This window comes from Ammospiza caudacuta, chromosome 16 (assembly GCF_027887145.1).
Source record: "Ammospiza caudacuta isolate bAmmCau1 chromosome 16, bAmmCau1.pri, whole genome shotgun sequence".
Classification (NCBI taxonomy): Eukaryota; Metazoa; Chordata; class Aves; order Passeriformes; family Passerellidae; genus Ammospiza; species Ammospiza caudacuta.
The window spans coordinates 3,180,112-3,207,916 of NC_080608.1; the positions used below are offsets into that span (position 1 = coordinate 3,180,112).

The 27,805-nt window shown below is 51.8% G+C and overlaps 1 protein-coding gene across 3 annotated transcripts; it reads right to left on the reverse strand.

Moving 5' to 3' along the window:
* Positions 1-710: 710 nt before the first annotated feature.
* CYSTM1 (cysteine rich transmembrane module containing 1) lies at positions 711-24,920 on the reverse strand. Of its 3 annotated transcripts, none has more exons than XM_058815429.1 (3): positions 24,845-24,920; positions 13,137-13,375; positions 711-1,164 (listed from the first exon to the last, which is right to left on the reverse strand). In XM_058815429.1, the coding sequence occupies exons 2-3, from the start codon at positions 13,354-13,356 to the stop codon at positions 1,058-1,060; spliced, it is 327 nt and encodes a 108-aa protein (XP_058671412.1). In that variant the 5' UTR covers positions 13,357-13,375; positions 24,845-24,920; the 3' UTR covers positions 711-1,057. The 3 variants fall into 3 exon arrangements, with proteins under 3 accessions (XP_058671412.1, XP_058671414.1, XP_058671415.1); XM_058815431.1 differs by having other exon boundaries at positions 24,755-24,872; XM_058815432.1 differs by lacking the exon at positions 24,845-24,920 and adding an exon at positions 23,977-24,095.
* Between the last annotated feature and the right edge of the window lie 2,885 nt (positions 24,921-27,805).

Sequence of the window (27,805 nt, forward strand, 5' to 3'; positions counted from 1 at the left end):
GCTGCAGAGGGGCAGCCCCCAGAAGAAGGCTCCTGGGGACAGGGAATTGCAAGGGACTCTCGTCAACCCCAAACAGATGAGCTTGCCCCAGGCCAGAGCCCCAAAGTGCACTGCTGAGCCCAGAGCTCCCCCAGGCTGCTCAGCCAAGGGACAGCGAGTGCAATGTCCTTTGCAGTCAGGCTGAGACCCCTGGGTGATCTCCAGGCAGTGCCACCCAGAGCTGGTGTGTGCCAGGAGACCAGGGGGGCTCTGCTCCCAAGGCTGGGGGAGCAGCACCCCACAGAACCACCAGCAGGTTGTCCCCACTTTTCTGCAGACAAAACCTTTGTATCCTTTTCTGGCCGGGCGCGCCATGGAATCCTCTAAATCCTCAGCACTAGATTAATCCATGGCTTTTCTCTTCTTACCCATTAATTTACCTCCTGCAAGCCTCTGCTCTGCAGTGTGGGATGATGGATCACAGATTGGGACCAGGCCTGTGGCACACACACAGCAGCCCAGCCTGTGTTTCTCCCAGGAGCTGCTGGAGAGGGCCCTGGCTCCAGAAGGGAAAACATAAGGATAAAAACCTGACTGTGCTGCCCTGTGTGGGATGAGGGGCTTGCAGGTGCCAGACCAAGGACTCCCACCCACAGAGTGCCCACAGGAGACCATACACAGCACCAGAGGGATGCCCACCCTGCAGACAGACTCACTGAAACACCGGGACCTAGTGAAGAAAAATCAACTGTTGGCTTTAATTATTGCGTACGTCTTCGTCTCTAGGGCTAGGAAAATCTCAACTGGTAAATATACATTTCATCAGAATGCCCTTGGCTGAAATACACCATTAGCACATTCTTCAAAGTCACAACAAAAGTCTTAGAAATGTTAAAAAGGGTTTTTTTTTTCCTTTACTAAAATAAAGGAGTGCACCCCCCACCCCGACAAGGCGCTAGGACGGACAGACGGGAACTCTTGGCTGTGCAAAGCAGAGCGTTGATTACAGTAACAGAAAGAAGTCGGGACAGGAGTGGGGAGCCTGCATAGCACTCGGTGAGCGGCGGGGCGGCAGGGCTCAGGTCAGCATGTCCCACAGGCAGCAGCAGCAGAGCGCGGTCCAGCACGCCGTCAGGCAGGCGCTCTCGCCCGTGTCGTCCCTCCGCCGCTCCTCCACGACGTACACTGCGGGGACAGAGGCTGTGAGACACGGAGCGGCACCACGACACACACAGGGACAGAACCGGGTGTGGCCCGGCCCCCGGGGCAGCTCTGCGGGAGGTGCCAGCTGCCCCAGCTGCAGGCACGTCTGTCTGCAGCCTGTCTGTCTGTCCGCTCAGACTGGCGCTGCTCAGCACCCTCGGAGGAGGAGCTGGTGCCCAGCACTACTCCAGCCCTACCACACACAGAGCTGCCTCTGCCCCAGGATGACAGGGCAGGGACTCCTCTTGACAGGGACCAGTCCTTGTTCCAGCCCTGTGTCCCTCCTGCATGTGAGGGGACTCCCAGCTCTGTCAGCTCAGCACCCGAGGCACAGGCAAGGAGGTGGCAGTGCAGTGACACCCCCTGGCCAAGGGGCAGGTGCACAAACGCTCCAAGTGTCACCTCATGAACAGAAACCATCTCTGCCCAGAGGCTCCTGGGATTCACTGCCCCCTGGCAGCTGGGATTCACTGCCCCCTGCCAGCTGGGATTCACTGCACACAGGAGGGAGCCCCAGGTTAGGGTGGAGCTCTCCAGGCAGGGTCTCCTACTTGAGGCCAGGTGCTGCTTGCTCTTTGTGCCAGTTCCTGAGGCCCATCAAGACAAGGGAGCAGTTTATCTTTGGTTCCTCCTCGCTGAGCCCAGGCTGTCACACCCAGAACTGCATCATTCTGAGGGCAGGCAGGGGACTGTCCTTCCTGGCAGCTTTCCTGGCTCTCATTGCTGTGCTCTGTGTGGGAAATGTGCCCTCACACAGGAGTCCAAGCCAGGCAGGCAGCTGGTGCTGGGGACACAGTGCTGGAGGCAGGACACAGCTCATGGCACCAGCCTGGCTCTCCCATGGGTTGCTGTGTGCCCAGGAAACCCTTCCCGAGCTCTGCAGAGCCATGGGCAGAGCATGATGTGCTCCAGCTTACACAATGCCACAACCCTGGCACCACCAAGTGAGGCACAGAGGGGGAATCCAGCACCCCCCAAATGTCTGTGCTTGGGCACAGCCTGTGCCTGAGCCTCATCAGATCCCCTCTCATAAGGGAAATAAAGAGAAGAGGCATCCTCTGCCCAGGCACAGCCCAGCCCCAGGGGAACCCCTGCACAGCTCTGCTGTCCCCTCTCCCTCTGGCCACTGTCACAGCGCCTGCAGCCCTTGCTCCAGAATGTCAGGATGGAGGAACCCTCCTCCCTTCAGCCCCAGGAGGAGGTGGCAGCGCTGGGACAGGCTGTGCTGGAGCAGGGGAGGTGCCAGCACTCTCCTCCCTCCGGAGCTGCTGTCCCTGCCCACCTGCAGAGCCCTGGCTGGCACCTCCCAGCAGGGGCACAGCAGGAGCCGATGGAAGCCTGGCTCCGTGTGCTGCTGCCAGGGGGAGCCTGCACAACTCCTGCCCCCCATGCAGGGCAGGGCAGTGCCAGGGCCAGCCCCTGCCCCACTCACAGGAGTGCAGAACAAGGTCCATGGCTTGTGAGCCTGGCACCGTGGCTGCCTCCTCCATCCCCCTCAAGGTTGGACCACAGAGCCATCCATCCTATCCCAAAGGGAATCTGTCACATGGCAGGCAGGACTTTGGTCAGGCCCCTCCCTCCTCCCTGCACTCAAAGCCAAGCCTGGAACACTTGCAAAGAGAACATGGAGGCTTGGAGCCCTGACCTTACACAGCAGCTCTGCCCACTGCCTGTTCTCCATGGACAGGTGACCCAGGGGCTTGGTCTGGGCTTTATTCACCTTGTGGATCCAGGAGCTCTAAACAAGCAGTTCTTTGGTGTGCTTGTTTGCTCTAGAAGGTGCTGTTACAATCAGTGGAGACAAAACACACACCAAATGCCCTGTGTAAGATGGTGACATCCCTGTGCTGGAGCCCTGACAGCCCTGGCTTCCAACCAGGGTCAAGCTGTGCCACCTCTGAGCCATGGGGAGCTGGATTGCTGCTGCCAGAGCATTGCCATCCCCAAACTGAGGGCCCCAGTGCCCTGAGACATCCAGATCCACGTGGCAGTAGGAGGCTGCCCCTTGCCAGTTAAAATCTGTCCAGGACTGCAGGGAGTGTTTGCCTGATTTATGATTAATCCATGAGATGTTTTAAGGTACAGCCAAGTGACAGTGACAGCCAACAAAGCACATCCAAGGCATGTCCAAAGTGCTGTTATGAAACACGTGCTGAAATATTGAAGGGAATGGCTTTCCCCAGCCTGTGCAGAGGGAGCCACACCTCAGCTGGATCATGCTGGATGCTGCCCCTCTGCAAAGGGGGTCACAGTGCCCATGGGCATCACCCCTGTCCCTGCCCCTGCCAGCCCCTGGCACTGCTGCCATGGCTTTGCCCAGAGCTGGACAAAGGACAGGCACAGCTGGGGCAGGACCAGGACAGGCCAAGGGACAGCATGTCAAGGCCTTTCCAGGACTCACCATGGGTTTGGGGGGAGCCTTTCTGTTAGAAACAGTGAAACAGTGCTCATGTTTGTTCCCTTTTCTTTCTTCTGATAAAAGCTGGAAGCCATTTGAACCAGCAGCACATTGTGGCAAAAGCACTTTTATGTAAAAACCCTCTGAAAAAAGCTGTGCTTTTCCCCCATGGCAGGCAGCTGTGGTACTTCAACAAACCCACTCACCTTCCAGGTTCAATGAATGCCCCAAAGACACCACCTGAAATACACATTTGAGAGGCTGCTGCCTTCCCCCGCAGAGCTCCTCTCCAAGCAGAGCAAGTCTCAAGGGGAGCCCTGGCACCGCTGCAGTCTGTGTGTGCACACCATCAACACTGGAAACTTTCACACCTGGAGAGCATCTGAGCAATGCTCTGGGGACAGAGAGCCACCCCTCCTCACAGTTTGTGAAGCTTCCTTTGAAGCCACATCAATGCTTCAGGAGCTGCAGCTTTGTTGCTGTCACCACACAAATTGCCAGAGAGGTTTTAAGCACAGATACTGAGCATTAAACAGCTTTTCTGACCTGGGTGTGGGGCTGGCAGAGGACAGGAGAGGAGCTGAGGGGTGGGCAGCTGTTCAGCTACAGCCACCAAAGCATGCAAGCTGAGAAGCAGCTCAAAGACAGGCTGGATGCACTCTCACCAGCCTGGAGACACCCCACACCAATCTGCTCCTTCTGGACACCTGGCCATTGGCTTAGGGCACTAACACAGTGACACAAGTACCTGGGGACATCAAGGGCACGTGGGAGCAGCCTCACCCACTCCTCCCAGCCCATGCTGTACAAACACAGTGTCAACCCCCCAAACCCTCCAAACCCAATCCAAAATCTCCAAATGAAGGGAATTGTGGTTTTTGTCAGATTCCTCAGTGTCTGAGTGCCTCCAAGTTGAAGCCACCCAGTTTTCTATGGTGAGCCTTACTGGGGACCTCACCAGCTCCTTTTGCCTCTCTTCTGGCCAAGGCTGGGACCTCCAACCACCTCCTAGAGCACAAAGGGTCCTTGTCACTATGGACAGAAGCCTGGTGGTCTCAAAAAGAAGAGAAACAAATGTGATTTCTGTTGGAGGCATTAGACAGCACTCAGTTCTAGGCTCCATTTTTGATGGTTTCATTGATTTTCCTAGAAATCTCTCCAGGATGGGAGAAGGTACAAACTGAGAGACCCTCCTAGCTCCTAATCAGCCTTAAAGAGTGTAGAGCACCATGAATCATGCTTGCCCTGCAAATGGTATCAGCCCCTGTAATCACACAGCAGTGGCCTGCACAAACCAGTGCAAATAACTCCCACTTTGTTTTTAAAACAAATACCACAATACCTTCTTATTTCATGTACAGTCTGCTTTATCTTGAGCATATACATTTTGTTTCTTCTCACACCTAATTGATACGTTAATCATTAGCTCCATGAAGGAATGAGCTGTGCTTTTCACCCAGTTTGGCATCAGCTAAAACTGTGACCTTAAGACTGCAATGCCCCTCACTGCAGTGCTGCACTGGCTCCACAAGGATTGGAGTAGAAGGGCTTTGATGGCAGATCAGCCCATCCTCTCCCAGGATCCAGACTCAGACATCACCTGGGGGGGTGATGATGCCTTGGGAGAGGCCCTGAGCTCCACAAGCTCCCCCAGGAGTCCTGCACACCCCAGGGCCAGGCCTGGGTGTCTCAGGTATGGCAGGAATGACACCCAGGCACAGACAGGCACAAGGAGCAGGCTCAGTGCCTGGGCAGCAGCAGGGGGAGGGCACAGCCCAGCACCCTCTGAAGGGAGGGCTCAAATCCCAGAGCCCTGAAGTTTCCTCTCCTTGGGCCCAGCTGTGTGCCAGCACAGACCCCTCATCTGCATTCCTGGCTATGGGGCACAGAGAGGAAGGAGCAGTGTTTAATTTATCAATCACTGCTTCTGCAGCCCCAGAATCCTCCCTGTGCTATCAGAGTGGCTGTTTGCCATGGGAACAGCTGGCCAGAGCAGGAGTATTAATGCCAGAGTCTCATCTGGGAGGGAGAGCACAGCAGAGAAGGGACCCATAAGCCTCTTCCCTCTTGTCAATTAAGTGGGTTTTATCACAAGCCACTTCTGCACCAAGAGCTTTGTTTTCTCTTCAGCAAGCAAGAAATCTCACTCACCACCCCTTTGAATGATTTTGTGCTGTCTGCAGCAGATTGCTCAGTCAGGTCAGCCTGTGCATCTGCTTTTACCTCCAAACCATTCTCACCCAGGCCCTTGGAAAGCTTTTCTGTTCAGGCTGGAGGCCAAAGAAGGGAAATTCAGCACAAGTGTGTCCAAGGGGTGCAGAAGTGACAGTAACAGGAAATCAAACGTCCCTGAGCCCCTCTTGGAGGTGCAGACCCAGAGCTGCAGGAGGAAGGACCACCCAGCCATGGCCTCCCACTTCTCCTGGAATAAACCCCTCACAGGCAGCAAGTGCAGAAGAAGAGATTTCAAGACTGGGGATCAGGGACTAAACTTTATTTGAGCTGCCACCAAGCTGCTCTCTGCATGAGGCCCCCAGGGCTCAGCCTAGGCACAGATGAGATCTCACTCTCTTGGCAAGGAAGGACTTTAATTGTTCTTTCTCCTCTCTGAGGGTCTCTGCTCATGCCTAACAGCCTCAGGCCTGTTATTTCCCAGTCCCCCAACTCCCTCCTGCGCAGAGGCTTTCCCTGTGTGCAGTCTCTACCAACACCACACTCAGGTTTCAGGAAATACCTCAGTCCACTCCTGAAACAGATACCAGAGCCAGAGGGAAATTCAATAGCCCACTTCCAAGAAAAAAAAATCTTCCAAAGCTGCAAAATGCTCAGAACAAGTTTCCCAACTCCAAACACAAATGGCTGCTGCCAGGGCCACCTGATCAGAAAGCAAGTGTGTCAGGAAATGAAAACACCACAGAGTACAGGCAGTTCCACCTGCAAATCCCCTCTGCCACCAGACAGACACTGCTGACCCAGCCCAGATTTCAGAAACAACTGATCTACACCTACTCTGACCAGGTATCAGACCTCTCCTCTTCCATGGCCTCATGCCTGGGTTCAGCAGGTTTGGAAAATTCCTGCCTTTGTGTTCCTGTAAGGCTGAGCAGCTCTGACATTCACCCCAGAGAGCTGTTCCAGCTTTCAGGAAGCTGAGCAGGCCACACATTTCAGGGAAATCTCTGTGCAGGCAGCCAAGCCAGCACTCTGCAGAGCCAACACTGCCCAGGGCAGAGCTGTTCCCCTCTCACACCAGCCTGGGAGCCAGGCTCAGGCTGGGGCTCAGCAGGAACCAGGCAGAAGATTTTCCTGCAGCTGAGCTCAGGGCTGGAAAAGGTTTTGTTTCCTCACCTGAACACACAGGGATGGCATTAAGAGATCTTGGAGATAATGGCAGTGATACTAATCAGCATTTTTGGTGTATCAATGTGCCTGGGAGGGGTTCAACCTCTCTGAAAGGCACAAGCAGTCCTCACAGGAGTCAGCACACCTTCTGTAGAGAACTCAGGTCTGGGCAGGATGTCAGCAGGCATCAGCCAGCTCTCCAAAGCACAAAAACCCCAGCACACAGGTTAGAAAGTGCACAGGAGACATATGAGACATGTCATATGAGAAACAGACTTTCCCTCAGCTAAAATGTACAATAATTCAGAGGTTCAGATTTTCAGCCTGCTTCTAGACTACAACAGATGAGAGACATCTCCCAAAACTACAGATTTTGAGAACTTCCTCTGACATTTTTTAAAATCAGTAAAATCTTAATTTACTGTTAAGGCAAGGTGTTTTAAACTTAGTCAGCTGCAGGGCTAAAACCAGCACAATCCTCAGCCTGTGTCAGTGCTCACACTGAAAATCAGCATCAGCCCTAGAGTTAAACAAGACCTGGCTTGGAGGGATTTGCACAGCACAAACTTCATCTTACAAAGGTCCTGCAGTTGTGCTCTGGGACAAAGCCCATTTTAAAGCAAAAGGGAACATGCCCCAGTGAGATCCTCCCTGTGCAGCCCCACAGTCTGTGCACTGCTGGGAAAGGCTGGGCACAATTTGCTCCTCACCCAGCCTGGTGCCAGCTGACAAGGACTGGAACAGCAGCCTCATTTAAATCAGCCCACACTGGAGCCAGCCTTGGCCTCCTGAGACCAGTTTGTCTGAAGCTTGATTTCAGATACTGGACCTGAATTGGGAATAGTTTTCTTTGCATCAGGTTTTGATCAGATTACTCCCTCTTTGGGGGTGAGAAGCAGCGAAGGTGAGCTGAGACAGCAGCCCCAGGACTGCACTGTTTGCCAGCCAGCAGCCCCTGCTGTTTGTGCAGCCAGGGACAGAGGGAGGGATGATACAGCAGTCCTGGAGCAGAGAACACTGGGGTTTAAACCACACTGAAGAATGAGAAGCAGATAAGAGGACAACTGCCAAGTAAGATTAAATTTTATTTTTGGCAGGACTCCAGCAGCTGGAGATGCAGCTCCTGAAGGTACAGGAACAGTTAAAGTAAGTGATCTGACAGACTAAGAAAGGATCAACAGACAGACAGAGAAAGGCTGTGTCCAAATTAACTCCTGCTGGGGAAGGCTCAGCTCCACCTGGTGTGGAAGCAATGGGGTAACCACTGAAAGGCACTGGAGAGCCTTACCAGAATGACTCCAATCCCCTCCTTTCCACACAGGTAAAGAGGAAAACCCATGCAGGGATTTTCAGTGCCTGTATCTAGGTGACCTGCTTATCTTGCAGCTGGGCACACATTAGGAGGCAGACAGCATCACTGTGACTGTGACTCTTATCACAGCCAGCTTTGCTACAGGTAATCAACTTCCAGAAATAAGATTTCCACCCTGTGTGTACAATGGCTCAGACACAATCCTGAGCTCTGTTTGCCTTCAGTGCCTGCTGACAGAGCCTGGTTCCCTTTGGCACAGCATGGAATAACCCCATCCATTACGTTGGCATGTATCAACGTGGAGGGGGGAGGGAGAAATAAAACTGCTCAAATTGCTAGCATCAGCTTCTGCTTTTAGAATTAGTATGTCACTTTGTACTTTGGCTCATTCCACTTCTTTTTAAAGCATACCTTTATCAGCTGCATTACATTTCACCTCTAATTTACACAGACAAGAAAGGACCAGCTGAGCAGTCAGCAGTTACAGTGGTTTCTTCACGCCAGCTGATAGCAAATTATGAAAATACTAGTGGGGAAATATCTTCTGAAATGAGGTATTTTCTTCCTCTTAAGCAAGGCCCTGCTGTAAAGAAGAACCTGCTGCCTACACAATGCTGCACACAGGAACCACATTGCTAAAGCTGTGTGTTCCCCAGCTTTGCTCTGGGGCAGGCACTGTGTGGCACATCTGCCCTGTCCCAGGAACTCCACATGGACTTTGTGTGGACAGACATGGAGCCAGCCCTCAGCCCTTGCAGCAGAAAGCTGCAGACAGGGATCAGCAGGTGAGTTCCCAGAGCTAGGGAGCTGAATCACACACCCTTAAGAATAATGTCCCTCAGGCCCAGCATACACATCACCATCTCTAAAGGCAAAGGGCAAGCTGTTTATTTCTAATCAACAACAGCCAAGGCAGTTGCCAGCCTGTGGGAACCCAGGAAATTCCTCTGGCTGCCCTGGATGGTTCCAGCCCCTGCCCAGGGGGCTCAGAGCCCTTGGCACAGAGCCCAAGACCCTTTGATTCAGCCCTTGGAAAAAACAATTGCCAACCTTATATGAAGGATTACAAGCCACAACAGTTTAAGTAGAATGATAGTGAAGTTATCACAGGGTGAAAAATAGATTTTTTTGGGGTTTTTAGAATGGGGGTTCAGGGGGCAAGATGGAGAAATCTGGGCATGTTCCAGCCTTTCGTCTTCTTCTTCTTGGCCTCCATCTTCTGGGTGATGTTGACCCTTTTAGATTGGTTTAGAGTAGAAGCTCACTGTCTAACATAGGGGATAGGTATTGGGAAGTGATTGTAAATATTGTACATGGAGTTTTTAGTATAAAAAGATAACACTACCCTGGGGCAGGCAGAGTGCCTCTGTCTGACCTGCTGAGCAGACCTGGGCTGGACAGGAGAAAGAATTTTATAGATAAGATACAATAAACAACCTTGAGACTGAGAACTGAAGAGCCCTGACTCCTTCTCTGAGTGCCAGGCTGGGAAAAGAGACTTTCTAACACATCTCAGGGTCACTCTGAGCAGCAGAGACCCCGAGACACCAGCCCTAGCAAGGTGTGAGACCTGGGGTTTCTTTGGAGGCTTTGGTATCAGTAACCTCGTGAAGCCTAAAAGCCATTTATCCAAAAACAAATCCATTAGGGCTTCTGTGTCACCTCAGCCAGTCACTAGTGAGTCTCCAGCTTGCTGCTCCTTCACATGGAGTAAAACCATTTGCTTTGAGGCCTTTCACACCCTGAGGTAGCTGGGGTGACTCTGAGGAGGTGCAAGCTTGTACTCCATCCCCTCTGGGAGAAGGGGCCAAGGATCACTGGGATCAGCTCAGTGTCCCTGTGCCACAGTGCCCTATGGGGGTGGCACATGGCAGTCATATGGCCACACCACTGTCTTAACACAAACCACAAGCTGATTTCTGCAGCCCAGACATCCTTGTGGTTGGCTAATCCTGCACAGACAGTCCAGAGGGGAACACATGTGTTGCTTTTTCAGAGCTGCTCTGGACTGCAGCTTCCTCCAACAGGCCTTTACGTTTGTCCCCCTATCCAGTGGCATATTGAAAAGGTGGTGACACCCCTTTCTCAGCCATTTGTTGCAGAGTCACTGCTCACTGAACAGCAAGAACTTTCTCCTTCCTACCCTCAGCAGCACTCAGGTTAAGCTGCTTCCCTGTTACACCTCAGATGCAGCTTTAATACACAGAGTGAGGCATGTGAGGATTTTTGACTTCTCCAAGGGCCAGGTGGACAGCCTATGTCCATTGCTACTCCCGAGGCTACAAATTAAGATGAAACAACACCATCACCATAAAATGCTACTTTACCATCAGATTTTGAGAGCTCAACAGTAATTATATCCATCTGTGTGATCCACTCAAGACCAAAATATGATACATAATTACTTCCACACATTAGCATTAGCACATTGGCTGTGCTCTACACTTTGCAGTCTGCCCACACAGTAAAATAATGGACAGCATAGAATTTAAAGTATAGCAAATTTCCTAATTTTCACTGTGGACACACATTTGCTCAGAAATGCTAATGCACTACCTGGAGTAGCTTGATTCATTAGATTAAGCAAAGTCATGTAGGAGAGCAAAACATCCGCTCTGAAAGGAAAGCATCCACACAGCAGCTCTTCCAGATAATTGTCTGGAAACACCACAGGAACTGACAGGGCACATGAAATCACACTGGACCAGCCAGGCTGACTGCAATGCCTTGATTAAATTTAGATGTCAATTTTTTATATTAGGAGTTCAGCCACACCAACAGATACATGGCACTAGTGTAACAGATTTATAAAAAATGAGCTTTTTTAGAGACTCCACTCTAAACTAGACACTCTTGGGGATCTTAAACAAAGCCCCTTTGAAAGCTCTTTTACAGTGTCAGAGCACAAAGATCAGGTTCCAGTTTGACAGACTTGCCAAAAAGGAGCAAGGGGTGGGGGGGAAAGGGTGTTTAACAGAAGGAGAATGAAGAAAAACAAAACTTTTGCAGACAAATGCAAAGTTATAGCCCTGACTTCACTTTGCAGACATCAATAAAAGTGTTTAAAATAAATATGTGCCATCCAGAGGGACCTGGACAGGCTGGAGAGGTAGGGGCACGTGAACCTCATGAAGTTCACCTGGGTAGGGGCAATCCCAAAACACAGGCTGGGTGGAGCATGGATGGAAGGCAGCCCTGGGGAGGACTTGGAGACAGGGTTAGATGCATATTGGGAAGAAATTCTTCCCTTTGATGGTGGGGAGGCCCTGGCAGTGGGTGCCCAGAGAAGCTGTGGCTGCCCCATCCCTGGAATTGTCCAAGGCCAGGCTGGATGGGGCTTGGAGCAAACTGGGATAGTGGAAGGTGTCTCTGCCATGGCAGGGGGTTGGGACAGGCTGATCTTTAAGTCTCTTCCAACTCAAACCATTCTGTAATTCTATCACTTTTTTACATCTACTTCTGCAAAAGCAGAGCAAATCAGAGGCTCCCAAGGTGGGTTCAGAGACCACTTGTAGCTGCAGGAAGGCAGCTCAAGGACAAGACTTACCAGAAGGTTTTTGATTTATGGGTTAGAGTGCTGCTTCTGCAGAGCTGAAGTTGTGCTAGCTTAGGCTTAACAAAACCAAACCTCCTGCAGAACAAGCCTGGATTCTCAGTGAATGACACTCAAACACTTCACTGCCTGTCCCCTCCAATTTCTTTGTGCTGGTTCACAGGTTTGTGAGCAGAGCAGAGGACATTCAGTGTCATCAGTTCCCTGACCCAGTTTGATATGAGATCCTTCAAGCTTCCAAGGCAGCAGAACTGTGTAAAAGCCACAGCCCCTGTGTCCCCTCAGCCCCTGCCAGCACATCCCTTGGTGTGGCTACAGCAAAAAAGCAACACTGGCACCAACCAAAGATGTTCAACATGGGAGACAGGGAGTTGTCCCCTGCCCAGTACTAAGAAACATCTCTCAGCCACCCCAAAACCCCAGGGAAAACCCTGATTACACTTTGAGTCCATATGGCGAAGTGGTGGGAAGATCACCATGCTGCTGCCTCCTCCTCCTCCTCAAAGGCAGGGCTCTTGCTCTGTTACAGAGGAAGTTGAACTCATGATTTGACCTCAATTCAGTTTCTTTTTCACTCACACTAATTGTTTACTGCTTAAATTTAGGCCCTCCTGATAGACCCCCACCAGACTGTTCAAACCCACTGAACAGTGCCACCTCTCTCAGGTGGGATTAAAGGATTAAAGGACCAGAGCTTTTCCTCCTTTCTGTGGGGAGAAGCTCTGGTCCTTTAATCATCTTCTCTGCCTCTGCTCTGGCAATGTGAGCCTGCAGCAAGCCCCAGGAGAGCAGTGGGTGCCAGGGCATACCGATGTGCCACATTGTGGGGACACAGCACACAGATGGACCAGCCAGCTGCCAGGGGAAGGTGCACCGTCCTCCCTCCCCAGAAATCAGGGTTTTTCTACAGAATGGTAATAACTTCAGGAAAAACCAAAATGCCCAGGAATGAGCAGATGACTTGGACAGATGAGCTCAAGAAAACCTAGGCCCATTAATTCAGCAGGAATTGTACATTTGAATATGATAACCTTTAACTGTGCAGCCTTTGGCTGAAACTTATCAACCAAGAGACAGGTGGAATGAGAGCTGTGGCAAATCTAAAGGCTGTGCAACAACCTAAGCATAAGGATTCCCTTGAGGAACCAGCAGTGAGGATGCTCAGCAGTATTCTCCAACAACCAGAGAGAGAACTGTGAGAGACACTACAGCAAAATAAGGCAGGAAAACAAGCTGCAAACAAAATGGCCACTTCCAACAAGTCCCCACCCCCTCCAAGGCCAGCAGGGCCAGGTGAACACTTTACTTCAAGGTCAGTGTGTCCCTGAGGTGGTGCTGCTCAGCCATACCTGTGTTTTTCGGCCCATCTGCGTACACTGGTCCTGGCGGTGGAGGAGCGTTCTGCCATCCATACTGGGGATATCCTTGGTAGCCCGGCTGGCCTGGCTGGTAGGGCCCGGGGGGGTAGCCAGGGTAGGGGCCAGGGGGGGCCCCTGGCTGCTGGGCATAGGGTGGGTACGGGGCGGTGGGGCCCGGGCCGGGGTAGGGCGGAGGATTATCGTAGCTCATGTGGGATGCACAGTCTGGCCTGCAAAAGAGGGAAACAAACAGGACATGGTTTGATTTTGTCTGTTCATCCATGACCATGTGAGTTCCTTTTCACACTGCTCTCCAAGGGCCCTATGTTGTGTGAGAAACAGACTTCAAAATACCTGGTCAAGCAGTGAATTGATTTTTAACCCTATCACAGGGGCAGGGAGGGAGTTGAAGTGATTTCTCTAAGTGACATAAGTTTAGCTGAGCAGGAGTAAAATGCTGCTTTCCAGCCATGCATCAGCTATTCACCCTAAGGCCTAAGTCTTGCAGCAGCAAAACAAAACCCTCTGCTTCCACTCACAAGTAAAACACTTTTAAGAGAGACTCAGAAGTGATTATTTCCTGTTTCTGTCAATATTGGAAAGGAAAACAATAGAAAAATGCAGCCTGTTCCAGGCATATTTGATAGCTTTGACAGGAGAAGGAGTGAACACAAATATCCATTACACTTCTGGTAATTGTTGAGGCCTGCAGACCACTCTGGAACAAGGTTGTATGTGGATAATTTCCTGATGCCACTGTGCCCCAGCACGTTGTGCAGTCTTCCAGCCATACACAACCAAATCATTAAGCAGCCACAAAAAATTAGGACCTTGGGCTCAGCCTCATTCAAAAAGCAACATTAAAGACCCCAGAGAGATGATGCTCATAAAACCCATGTCATGTATTACTCATGGCACAGCCATCAGAAGACAAGACTGTCACAATACTGCAATTTTAATGAACCTCTAAGTAGCATGACTAAGCAAACCATTTCTTACATTAGGCTCCTGTCTGAGGAACAGAAGAGTATGTTAATATCCCACAAATTCAGGAACCTTTCTGGCTGAGGCAGCTGAACCCTGCTATTTCCTTCCCCTATTACAGGGTGCAGACAGAACACCAGTTCCCCTTTGCTGCACACCTCCTCCCACACCCCACAGGGAGAAATACCAGCAGCACAATCTGTCTCAGCCAGGCTGCTGCAGGCTGCAGTGGGAGAGGCTGGCCAGCAGGATCCCCTGTGGATGGCATTGGGATGGGCACGAAGCCAGGCTGGGCTGACTGCTCAGCATTGTACTCCCACTCTCGGGGATGGGCAGCAGGCTAAGGCAGCCCAAAAGGATTCCACCCGAACTCAAATTCAGTCAGCAAATAACAAACTCAGCCATCCCACTGCTCCCCTACCAAGGGGATTCATGCTGGGACTGCCGGAGGCCACCCTTGTCCATCAGGACTGGCCATCACTCCCTTCGGTAGCCAAGCAGGGAGCCTGCCTGGCCTCTGTGCAGGCACCCAGCATGGGGACACGCCAGAATCCCTTGGGATCCAGTGGAACCACCCAGGTACCAAAGCAGCTCTGCAGAAAGGGCTGAGTGGGGATCAGGTGTACCTGGCACAGCTCAGAAAGCTCCGAACCGCCTCGGCGCGGCGAGCGGAGCCCAGCGGGGCAGGGGCCGGGCGGGGGCAGCCCGGGGGCTGTGCTCGGGTACCGCAGCCCCTGCAGCGGAGCGAGCTGTGTGCTTACAGCCCACTGTTTGTTTATTTACAGCCCTGTGTGTTTACAGCCCGCTGTGGGTGTGTTTCCAACCCCTGTTCGATGGCCCCGGAGAGCAGGCTGCCGCTCCCCAAGCCCGGATCCCAAGGCGCTCCCTTGTTTTTACACGCTGCTCCTGCCCGAAGGTCGCCAGCACAACGCTGCCAAGTGGCACCGAGCACCCGGCACCGAGCACACGGCCCCGCACCGAGCACAATACCCGGCACCGAGCACACGGCCCCGCACCGAGCGCACGGCCCCGCACCGAGCACACGGCCCCGCACCGAGCACACGGCCCGGCTGATCCCTGCGATCCAGGGGCTGCTCCAAGAGCTGCCAGCCCGCCCTGCAGGACACCGAGGAGCCCTTGAGGCTCACAGGCTGCGGCTGTCACTCACCTGAATTCATCCTAGAGCTCCTCTTGGTGTGCCAAGCACAGTCACAGGACCACACACATGCTGAGTTGGACAAGGACCATCCAGTTCAATCCCTGGTTCTGCACAGACACCCCAACAATCCCCCCCTGTGCCTGGGAGCATTGTCCAAGAGCTCCTGGAGCTCTGGCAGCCTGGGGGCTGTGACCATTCCCTGTTCAGTGCCCCCAGTACCCTCTGGGGGAAGAACCTTGTCCTGAAATCCAACCTAACCCTGCCCTGACACAGCTCCAGCCCTTCCCTGGGTCCTGTCACTGGTCACTGGAGTCTGTCCCTCCTCTTCCCTTCACAAAGAAATTGTCCCAGCTAACTGCTAAGGCAGTGCTATACCCTGCAGATGATGTCTTTTAATGGGTTTCTCAAGAGTTTTAACTGCTTAACCAAATGCCAAGGATTACACGAATTTTATTTATAGTTGTTTTTTCCCCCCACTACTAGGCCAGCCAGACCACTTAACTGCTTACTTTAAAACTGACAAGCACAACATACACTTAACTCAAGGCTCTTTAACCACTGCACTGCAATGCAACACCCCCACCAAGTCTCCAGCAAGGAAATTCTTCCTTCAGGGAGGCAGGGAAAGGCAGGCAGCAAGCCCTACAACTCACTTCAATGCAATCAATTAGAGAACTGGGACGTACCAGGCCACTAATGCTCATCTAACCCAGAAAATTATCCCAAAATAACATCCAAAAGCAAGTTTCCAGTGAAGAACAAGGCCAGAGCAAGTGTGTGTGCATACCCACAGACCACTGCATGTTGCAGAGGAACCATTTGGTGCCCAGATATGGCCCAGCCAGCCCTGTGAAGGCCCTGCTTTGCTCAGCCTCCCTGCCCCAATGTACAGCTGCTGTATCTTGTGGAAAACTGCCTCCTGCCCATCAGGTCACCCTCCTGAATTCAGGGATGCACCAAACCAGGGAGCAGGCATGTGGGAATGCCCTGGTCCAAATCAAAGAGCCCCAGGCCATTTTCTGCTCCTTGGGCAGGGAACAACCTCTCCATCCATGTCCCCCCTCTCTGTTCAAGGGTGTAATTTCACACCCTAGGTACAAATACATGTGTTTTTATATACACATAACACAAGGCATTCAAAGGCAGCAAACAACAGACCATGTTTTGTTCATAAACCTTAAGAAATCCCTGGGCTTAGCTTGCTTTGATGAGCACTGTCCAGCTCCAGCAGATGCACCTGGATTGCTTCAGTTTTTCAAAGTCCTTCTGCCCAAGAGGATGGTCATCTCAGCCTACCCTTTCCAGGGAAGGCCAGTCTTCCCTTCTGTCCCTTCAGATGCATGAACTCATTTATCTACATTCAATATCACTGGTCTTTTAGTGCTGAAGCAAGGTTTAACAGATGCTGTGATTCTTCAGCCGGCTGTGAACTCAAATTCAGTCAGCAAATAACAAACCCAGCCATTCCACTGCTCCCCTACCAGAGGGACTCATGCTGGCACTGCTGGGGGCCACCCTTGTCCATCAGGACTGGCCATTCACTCCAGGCAGGGAGCCTGCCTGGCCTCTGTGCAAGCATCCAGCACAGGAACATGCCAGAATCCCTTGGGAGCCAGTGGAACCACCCAGGTACCAAAGCAGCTCTGCAGAAAGGGCTCAGTGGGGATCAGGTGCACCTGGTACAGCTCAGAAACCTCTGAAAGAGCGTGGTAGGAAAAGAGCCTGGTTAAAACCCACAGACAGGGGGATGAACAAAAAACCCTTCATATCAGCAGCCCTGCAGAAATGTCTGTGAAATGGTCAGGAGGAGTTAAAAATACAGTGCTTGAGCAAACAGGGAAGTGGCAGCACAGGGAACAAGAAAGAACTACTCGTGTTCTTTGTTTACCAGCTCTGCGTTAGCCATGTCAAAACAGTTTTTGAAGAGAAGGCAGGCTTGGAGTGGAGGCAGTAACTGAGATTCCATCTGCTGATATGGGAGAGGTTCTGAGGGGAAAACTGGCCAGAACCTACAGCTGTACAGATGCCTGGGCAGAGACAGCAGAACAACAGAAAAGAGGAAAAGATGGAGATTAACAAGAGCATATTCCACAACTGAGGGTAAAGTAACATAACTGAGATTAGGCAAGAGATAAAATAGAGTGTCCAGCATGGACACTTCCAGCAGCCACTGGGGATTTGTCTGTGATGAGTGAGGAAACTTGTGAAGAGTTCCTCAAGGCATTCAGCAAACCCAGGAGGCTGCTGTGGAACCTCAGGTCTCAGAAAGAATCTTTGCCTGTCCCCCAGTTTCAGTGCCAGTCATTGCTACACGTACACAAATCCCTGCGTGCCCTTTTTGAGCTGTGTGACAACACTGAGATTTTCTTCAGTCTCATGACCTCATACAGGCTTTACACACTTCCCAGTACTATTTACTCACATGGGTATGTGTTTGCATGGCAGGGCTTTGAATCATGAAGCAGATACTTTTCAGAGACATACCTGAGCTCTTAGTTAAATGTATCACCAAGCTTTGCTGTGGTTCTTACCCCAACCAGTAATTCTGTGTGAGCTTCAACCAGGACCAGCCCCTGTGAGGTTGCATCAGATCTGGTATCTGTGGCTTTCCTGGTGAGTACTCTCAGAGACAAAGCTCAGAAGAAAGAAGCCAACCATCAGCAAAGCCGTTTGCTTTCCATGCACTGCAGGAGGTCCAGCAGGAAGAGCCACTACAGAGCTCAATGTCCCTGCCCAGCCTCACAAAGAGATTTCCTTGCAAACAAAGACACTTCCTTGACTGTCACTAAGCATTTGCCCTGTCTGCTGCTGCTTAACAACAGAGAAATTGCTAATCCATCTGAAGAGAAAGGCAAACCACGTGCCTATTCCTCCTCCCCACAGCATCAGTCCCTTTGCTAAGGGGCAAGTTCATTGGTACATCATTGTTTCCTTAAGTTGTATTCAAACTCCTTTGTTCCACACTAAGTAAACATTATTTCCCCTACCCCAACAGCAGGGTTTCATTTTTAAACAAGCTGCTTACCATACCCCAGCCAGAAGGCTGCAAAAGGTCTGCAAAGCAGAAGTCACTGAAGTGTGGTGTTGTATAGAAAATGCACATGACCCCAGATGTGCATGTACACACAGAGGTACCAACAGGCAAGAACCACCATCCTATGGGAGAATATCAGTCCCTCTGCAGCTGGAACCTGCCTCTGGCTAAGGCTTAGCAAAAGGTGCAAGCACAAAACTATAATGCTTTGCATTCACTACACACAGATATATACTTAGCTTGTCTATTTTGGCAACCAATCCTTAGAGAAACAAATTTCACCATTAGGCTTTGAAAAAACTTCTGATTGCTTCACACTTACTGTCTTGTACAAGGCCAGCAAACCAAGGCAGCTGCTGCAGAACTAGTCACTCATTGCTCCTGATCCTCCTCTTCCAGCACACTCATGAATTTATTATCTTGTTCTTTTTTCAGGCATCTCTCCTGAGCTGAAGACTGCTTCACCACAGCCTGCAACACTCCTTGATTGTTCTTTCCAGCCATCACTGTGCCTTTTAGTGTCACAATTTGTCTAGGGAGAGGAGGCAGACTTTCTGCACAGCTGTCTTCTGCTTCCCACCCCTTTCTCAGCCCACTCCCAGGGCAGCTCCTGCCATCCATCAAGCTAAAAACAGAGCTCAAGTTGCACTGAACGTCACTGCAGCTGCGAGATCCTTCCAAGAGGGAACAGCTCCCCAGAGCCTGGCACTGCACACGTACAGCTCACCCCACTGCTCACCCAGGGACAGCACAGCCTCCTCCTGGGAACAGCCTCAGCTTCAGCCTGGGGAGTCTCACCATCCACCTCTAAAACTAGGAACAAAGGGACAGGAAGCCTCATTTAGATGGCTGTTGGATGTGTCACTCCATAAGTGCAGCCCTATGGCACAGCCTGGGGGCCTGGACAGGGAGGACTTTTGGTCAGAGGGTACCATGATGCATGAAAACAACCAAGAATGAAGTGAAGAAGGGAAAACATGTTGGAAGAACACTTTTCTGTTAGCACAAGGAAAGAGCCTGCCAAGATGACCCAGTTTCACTCTTCCCTTCTCCAAAGGCCACGTACAAGGCTGGTGCTCCCAAACATCTCTGGAGGTCAGACTAATTATGGTCACCATAATTACTGACCAAATGATGGGAGAGCAGTAGGAATCTGCTTCTACCTGTTGGCACCTTGTTACCTTGGCAAAACTGAGGAGAGCACGCATAAAACCATCTGCATTATTACACAGCAGGTGTTCACAGCTACTAATCCACCTGAAAGAAATACCAGTCCCTATGGACAGCTGCCTGCAAGTCAGAGCCTTCAAATGCAATCTCCAGTGCAGGCAAATCCATTAAATAAAGAACTGTGCATAGGGGTGAGAGGGCAATCTAACCAGGGTGCTGAAACAGGGTGAAATGTCTTCTCTTGCATAGGGAACAGTGCAAGAAACAGCCCTAGGAAAACAAATGGGGGATTAGTAAATTAAACAAACAAACCAAAGAAAATGAGCAGTCTGGAACATAGAAGAAAATCCCCCACAACGACCCAAAAGCAATTAGCAGATTTCTGGAATTGAAAGGTGAGAAGTTGCTTGTTTTTAGGACAGCAGAACAAGCACTGAACCTTGTGCTGCTGTGGTCAGGAGGAATCACGTTCTGGGTATGGCAGGCATTGATTCAGCTGGTCTTTGCAGAGATGCAGGTGGAGGGCAGGGTGAGAGGCCAGACCCTGAGAAGGACAACTGGGGCACCCTGATGTAACCCACCCCTTTCAATGCCTGCAGCACTAGGAAGCAGTTTTCCAATACAGAGCTCTAATGGAAAGTACATTTAACATCAACAATCCAGCTCCTGGCAACCAGCCTAGCATTTAAATTACATTTCATATGAACAGTATCCAAATGAAAAAGAGAACAAGTGGCTTTTAAATGGCACTGGCTCCAGTGTTTCCCTCTTACCAGCTTATTTGTCAGCTCCATTTACTGATTGTATGAAAGGTATGTTAAGGATAAATTGAAAGAGATTCCATTCTTGCTCAGTTTGTTTCCAGGAAAAGCTTCCTCCCTGGTTTGCCCTCCCACTCCACCAGGTAGCTCCATCAACCCAGACTAATAGATGAGGGGGAACAAGAACTGCCCCCACCTTTTCTGACAAAAGCTGTTTGAAACTGCTTTAATTTCCCAAAGGCAGGTCTAGGCAAAAGCAAAAAGCCCAGCTTTGTTCTGTAAAAGGAAAAAGCTAAACCCCACTCCTGTGTTCAAGCCCATTTCCTTAAGAGGTGTCCTGGACTCCAGGACACTCACACTCCTTGGGAAAAGGAGCATTTCCTCATGTTCAGCTGAGTGTCTGTCAGGCATCTCCTGCACAAAACAACTGCTGCTGCTCCTGTGGCTGAGGCCACCAGACAAGGCAGCTCTGTGCAGTGAGCAGTGGTTTGGATGAACAAGCATCAACCTTCCTGAGCCAGGCGTTCCCTCCTCCTGGTGTCCTCCAAGCCCTCCTGAGATCTGAAGTCTGCCCATGTGTGAAAATGGAAAGTGCAGATGATGTTTGAGCTGACACTGGTGTCTCTACAAACCATCCCAGCTCCCCTGTTCCACTGTCTGCTCTGCCTTCTGGGCAAAACCATGATGGATATGCACAATTCCAGGTGATTTTGGTTTCAGCAACCAGGACTTGATCAGTGCTAAAGGGCTGTCATGCTGACAGTTTTTTCCTCAGAGGCAACATCTCTTGTGCAGCTTCACAGTCACAGATCTCCACAGAGCTCTCACCAATGCACCCTCACACCCACACAGGACTGCACACCAGGATTTTCCTTCTTCAGACAAATTTCAATGGCTCATCAATTGTTACCAACACACAAACCTCTTCAGAAACACCACCCATCACCCACTGCCTGCCCACTGTCTACCTACATGTTCTGCATGGCAGAAGGAAAGTATGAAGCTGACATAATTCCTACAATAAAGCAATAGTGGAAAAAACCCAAACCCAATGCCCTGCTACTGTTACTACATGAACTGCAACTTTATGGGGGAAATTGTACAATTTTTCAGACATCTGATGAAAGGCTTTAGAAAACCTTTAGTTGAAATATATTTAACACCAGGAACTAACAATTACAAAGATGGAAAGCATCATTTCACAGCCCCTCAGGTGGTGTCAGCCATGGTACTTATTGCTGACACACGAGGTGAGACTGTGCCCAGGTACAGCAGTGCCTGGGGCAAAACACACCAAAGAGCAAAGTCCTTTACTGAAATAATTTCAGAAAGAAGCACCAAGATCTTGATTTCAGGTTCTGAATGCTTTGGCATGCACTGCTCTCGTTCAAGTCTTTGTATAATGTGTTGCCTTAGATAATTCCAGAAAGACACGACTATAATTTGCTGTTAAAGTGGCATACTGACTGTTTTAAGGTGCAACAAATACCAAAAAAACAAAAAAACTCAATTAAAACATCTGATTGTCAGGTAAAACTAGACCTGCAAATAACAATTAAAGCAAGCAGCTTTGTTGGTCTAAGTGAGAACATGAAGCAGTTTGACTGGCAAGAAAATTAGTAAGCACAGATAATACATTTGTATGTTATTCAGATAATACATTTGTATTTTATTCAGTTCTGGCAGCATTCCAGCTGTGGAACAGCAGCAGTCTTTAAGGAAAACTCCCCCAGCTCTGAAACACTGGTGGATTAAGTGGGAGACACCACTCAGAGCAGGATGATCTTCCAGCACCTCAAGCAGAAGCACACACAGCTCCCAAGGCACAGCTATGTTGCTGTGTGCAGACAGAAATACAGGCATTTTCTACAGCTGAGATCTCATTACTCAGAAAGAGATTTCCATGATAGGCTGGAAAATGGAATGAAACTGAGATTTCTCCACCCCCCTTCTGTGTTTTCTCACTTTTTCTGCTTTTCCATATCTTTCATGTGGCTCTAACAGGATGCTTTACTTTGCCTGTAGGGCATATGCAAAAATCCTCTTTAATGTCTGCTTGTCATGGGGCCACTCCCAGATCCTCCCAGTGGTCACCAAACCAAGAAAGCTTTGCCTTACCTTGTCAGGGGCTGAAAAACTTCCACACATCAAGGGATTGCCCTAAACAGCTGGTAAGACCAAATAATACCAAGAATACGTGATAATCCTAGCGTGGAAATCTCTCTCTGATATTTAAGTGATAGAAAGAGCAGCTTTTGTTCAGCATGAGGAATCCAACAGGAGCTTCTGCAATGCCAGCCAGCTGTGGGTAGGCACTGGAGCACTGCTCCCTCCCAGGGCAGGGTGTGATGGCAATTCCACACAAGCTGGGAAGAGCTCCCAGGACACAGAGTGAGGGTCCCTCAGCAGGGCTGTGAGGGCAGGATTTCAGCAGGAGGAAGGCAGGCTCTCCCACGCTGGGCTGGGCAGGCTCAGAGGCTCTCAGGCTGCCTGTGGGAAGGCAGGCAGGATGCCAGGCCTGGCAATACCACAGCCTGCCTCAATGACTCTGGTCCTTCCTATCTTCCCCTATTCCCAGAAATGACGGTGCTATTTTTTACTCATTGAGCCAGTGGCTTTGAGGTCAGCAGCAGGAAGTTGAGAAAGGCAGGATATACAACCCAGAGAGTAGAAAATGTCAATACTGACAGCAGAGAATGAGTGAACCTGCCCATTCAAGGCTCCAGTGCCCACAAGGAGTTTTCAGGGAGCCCTGACAAGCTCCCAGCTGTGCCACAGAGAGATCACAAATGGGACAGGAGAAATGCTGACCTGTTTCTTGAACATCCAGAGTTACACAAACTTGCTCTGCCCTTGTAGAAAAAAAACCAAATCAGGTAACATATTAATCTGATCCTGCACAGGAGTATCTGAGAACAGGCAGCTCCTCTGTTTAGGGCACACAAAGCCCTGCAGGTACTTCTTCTCCATCATCCCAGTGCAATGCTACGAGCAGGAACATCTCTGCTTACACTCACTGAACACCTCTGGCTTTCTGAGCAGCAAACCACTGCCAATTTTAAATGTAGCAGGGCCCTGGGGGACACAGGGCAGCAGAACAGCAGAGCTCTCTGCTCTGACTGGCACCAGGGCAGGGCCTCACAGGGTCTGCTCAGGCACACAGAGCCCCCACCCATGTCACAGCCACTCCTTTACAGGACAGGCTCCTCTTCGACCTCTGCTGCAAGGACAGCCACCAGCCTCTGCAGATTATCAGTTACAGCTCTCACACCCTTCGGGGAATGACAAATCAGCATTTAACAAAGATGGCCTTTAGAGCATGCGAATAGGGGGAAGAGGGGAGCAGACTTTGTGGTGTACAAGTTCCTGTGCTTGGTAAAACCACTATTCTGCGCAGTGGGAGATTATTATCTAACATGCACATTAATCCCTGACTGTCCCCAAAAAGCACTGAAATGCAATCAGAAAAATTTACAAAGTCTCAGTGTTTTCAGCCTCCTCCTCAGTCTACCTGATATAGTAATGTTATTATTATCATCATCAAAAATTTCTAGGAAGAGTCACTTATTATTTAAGCAGCTGATGAGAAATACCCCATTGCTAGCACAGCAGCACTTCCCACACCTTGTATCCTATCCCTGTATTTACACAGCACAAGGAGAAGGCAGCTGCTCAGCACACTCATTATAACTCACCCACACTCACTACCTTACCCAGACTTACCCTATTTACAACCAGGTTGTTCACACACGTCTCGTAGTAGGGGCATCAAAAGCAAAAAGCAACTCTTTTTTTCCTTTCAGATAAAGCTAAACACGAGGCGGGACAGATGCTGGCACTGGCCTGGACAGAGAGGGGCTGCCCGCTGCCGTCAGAGGGGGTGGCACATCCATGCGGCAGGGACAGGACACGAGTCCTCTCCTTCTCTCATTCTCCTATTTCACCGTGACATTTAATTATCCAAATGAGGTATCCTCAGCTATAGCAACAGAAAACATAAATCCAGGACAACCATACCGGCTTTAAAGACACGATGCAGCACTATTATTTTCACTCCGAGTGCTGCCATGCCTCTCGCTGTACACTAAATAAACCTGAGCATCAGTCCCACCCGCGCCCACCCGCCCTGGGTCACGCCCGGCCTCAGCCGGGCAGCGCCGCGTTCCCTGCGGACAGGGCAGCGCTGGGAGCCGCAGCCCCGCTCCCCGGGCCGGCCTGGAGCTGTCGGGGGCAGCTCTCGGACCAAACCCGCACGGCCGGCGCTGCCAGGCAGGGCGGCACCCCCGGGCTGGGGGAGTTCACGGGGCCGCTCCTGCCGCGACCCCTCCGCAGCGCTGGGCGCAGGGCGGGCACGCACCGCGGGCTGCGAGGGACGGGACGGGTCCGGCCCTTCACTCCCGGGGAACCTTCCTCCTCATCCTCCCCATGCTCCTCAACCTCCTTCTCCTCGTCCTCCTCAGTCCTGCGCGGCCCCGCTCCCCCCACCCGCGGCAGCTCTCACCCGCCCGGAGCGGAGCGGAGCGGAGCCGAGCCGAGCCGAGCCGAGCCGAGCCCGGCCCGGGCCCCCCGGCCCCTCACGGAGCCCCGGTACCTGCGCCCTGCGCGTCTCGCGCCGCCGCCCGCACCTGCTGCGCACCCCGCGGCACGGTGACGTCACGGCAGACAGGCCACGCCTCCTCCGAACGGGGCGGACGCGTCACGGTCCGAGTCTCGCCCAAAGGGGCGTGGCCACCATGGGGGCGTGGCCAAGGGAGCGACCGGGGCGGCCCCGGGCCCTGTCCAGCAACTGTCCCTGTCATTGTCCGTGTCTCTGTCACTATCCCTATCCCTGTCCTGTCCAGCAACTGTCCCTGTCATTGTCCGTGTCTCTGTCACTATCCCTATCCCTGTCCTGTCCAGCAACTGTCCCTGTCATTGTCCGTGTCCCTGTCCCTATCCCTATCCCTGTCCTGTCCAGCAACTGTCCCTGTCATTGTCCGTGTCCCTGTCCCTATCCCTATCCCTGTCCTGTCCAGCAACTGTCCCTGTCATTGTCCGTGTCCCTGTCCCTATCCCTATCCCTGTCCTGTCCAGCAACTGTCCCTGTCATTGTCCGTGTCCCTATCCCTATCCTGTCCAGCAACTGTCCCTGTCATTTCCATGTCCCTGTCCTAGCTACTGCCCTTGTTCCTGTCCCTACCCCGTCCCTGTCATTGTCCCTGTCCCAGCTACTGCTCTCGTCTCTGTCCCAGCTATTGCCCCGTCCCTGTCGTTGTCCGTGTCCCTGTCCCAGCTACTGCGCGTGTCCCTGTCCCAGCTATTGCCCCTGTCCCTGCTATTGCCCCTGTCCCTGTCGTTGTCCCTGTTCCAGTTACTGCCCTTGTCACTGCTCCTGCACCTCTCCCTGCCCCGTGCCTGTCACAGGTACGGCCCTTGCCTCTGTCCATGTCCTATCCCTGTTCCTGTGCCAGCTACTGCCACTGTTCCTGTCCCAGCCCCGTCCCTGTCACAGCCACTGTCCCTGTCCCCGCTCCTGTCCCTGCCCCAGCTGCTGCCACTGTCCCTGTTGCTCTGCATGTCCCTGTTCGTGCCCCTGTCCCAGTTGCCCCGGCCGGGCAGTGGAGTCCCACCAGGGACCCCCGGGCACGGCAGGGCTGGGCTGGGTCCCAAAGCCCCCCAAACCTCGCCCGTGTTCCCTTCCCCACGGGGTTGGACCGGGACACCTGGCTGGGATCGGGACACCAGGCTGGAGACAGGGACACCGGGCTGGGACCGGGACACCGGGCTGGGACCGGGACCTTTGCACGGGCGCTGCCGCTGCCGCTGATAAGGGGACACGTGCGCAGGAGAGGGTCCAGGCACAGAGCCTGGGAAAGCAATTACGGGCTTGCCCAGATAAAATAGGTCAAGGACGCAGGTTGGAGCGCTCAGTCACCGTCCCTGCCCCTCGCACATGACCGTGACTCACCGGGGTGGCCAGCGGCGGGGGGACAGCAGTGGCCACCTCTGAAGGGACGCTGTGCCCGGGGGTGTGAGCTGGGCTTGGGCACCGTGGTGGTCTCCAGGCAGTGGAGCAGCGTGATCCTGCTCCTGTGCGTGCTCAAACTGCTTCTTTTTCCCCACCATCGATTAGTAGATCTAATCAGGCCAGCCTAATGTTGGGTCCCTAATGAGGCTCAACCAGGAAGAAATTATTTAAATTAGTTACATGACATTCTTGGGTGAGAGAAAAACAGGATACACAGCTACCCAAGAGCTCAGCCAGCACACAAAGGGTATCCCAAAGGAAACCTGCTGGCTGATGGGAGGTGTGGGAGACATTCCAGAGCCATTCCAGGGCACCAAGAAGAGGCTGCAGTTCCTTGGATGCAGGCAGTGAAGCACCATCATTCCCCAGCCTCATCTGCCCTAGCCGTGCTGCCCTCCTCACACCGAATCACAGAATTATTTAAGCTGGAAAAGCCTCTGAGATCATTGAATTCAATAATTCCTACAGCACTGCCAAGGCCACCACTAAACCATGGCCCCAAGTGCCACATCCACATGTCTGTTAAACCCTCCAAGGATGGTGACCCCACCACTGCTGTGGGCAGCCTGTTCCAATGCCTGAACACCCTTCTGGTGAAGAAATTTTCCCCCATATCCAGCCTAAACCTCCCCTGGTTCAAACTGAAACCATCCCCTCTAACCCTGTCACTTTTGCCTGGGAGAAGAGGCCAACTCCCACCTTGCTCCAATCTCCTGTCAGGGAGCTGTACAGTGGGAGAAGGAGCCCCCTGAGCCCCCCTGAGCTCCCTCAGCTGCTCTTCACCAGACCTGTGCTTCAGACCCTTCCCCAGCCCCATTCCCTTCTCTGGACAAGCTGCAGCACCCTGACATCTGGCAGAACCTCCCAGGAGGAGTTTGCTGCACAGAGTGGGCAAAAACCCCAACCAACAAACCAAAAAAACCCTTGGATCATTTTGTGCCACACCAGTGAGTCCACGTGGCTCACATGAAGGGTGTGAGGAAGAGGAGGGCTGGCATGGAGGGGCCAGGGGAAGGCACTGCACACATGGGCACGAGCTGGGTCTCTGCTCCACTGCCCTGGAGCTGCAGACAATTCCATCCCACTCCATTTCCTTACCCTACAATGTCATTTCCACTTGGGAATGAAGCTGCCCAGCCAGGAGCTCAGAGCAGAAGCAATGCACATTGTTCTGCTGAGCTCTTGTCTTGGTCCCTGCCTCCAGTGCCAGTGGGCGCTCACTGTTGTCCTGTTAAACATTAACTGGGAAAACAGCTTGGAAAACATTGCTTGGCTTCATGAAAATCTTCAAAGGACACTTGATACTTACATATCCTTATGAGCAGTTTGCACATACTTTAAATACTAATGCAGGCCAGGTTTATGGCTCTTATGATCCCTCCAGGAAATTATACACTAATTTCTAGGTGCAGCTATCTCTACCCTGGGAACAAGGCTGGTAGGAAATGCCACACAACAAATTGGGATTTAGCTCCTACAAGGAGAAGACAAGCCAGCTCTCCCCTGGAAAAAGGAGAGGCAGGACACTGAGCAAGGACATGTGTA

Bases quoted from the DNA above. Each gene is read 5' to 3' on its own strand.
- CYSTM1 (XM_058815429.1), bottom strand. From the start codon at position 13,356: ATGAGCTACGATAATCCTCCGCCCTACCCCGGCCCGGGCCCCACCGCC. The intron at 1,165-13,136 runs GTATGGCTGAGC...CTGTCCCCGCAG, and splicing joins AGATGGGCCGAAAAACACAG to TGTACGTCGTGGAGGAGCGG.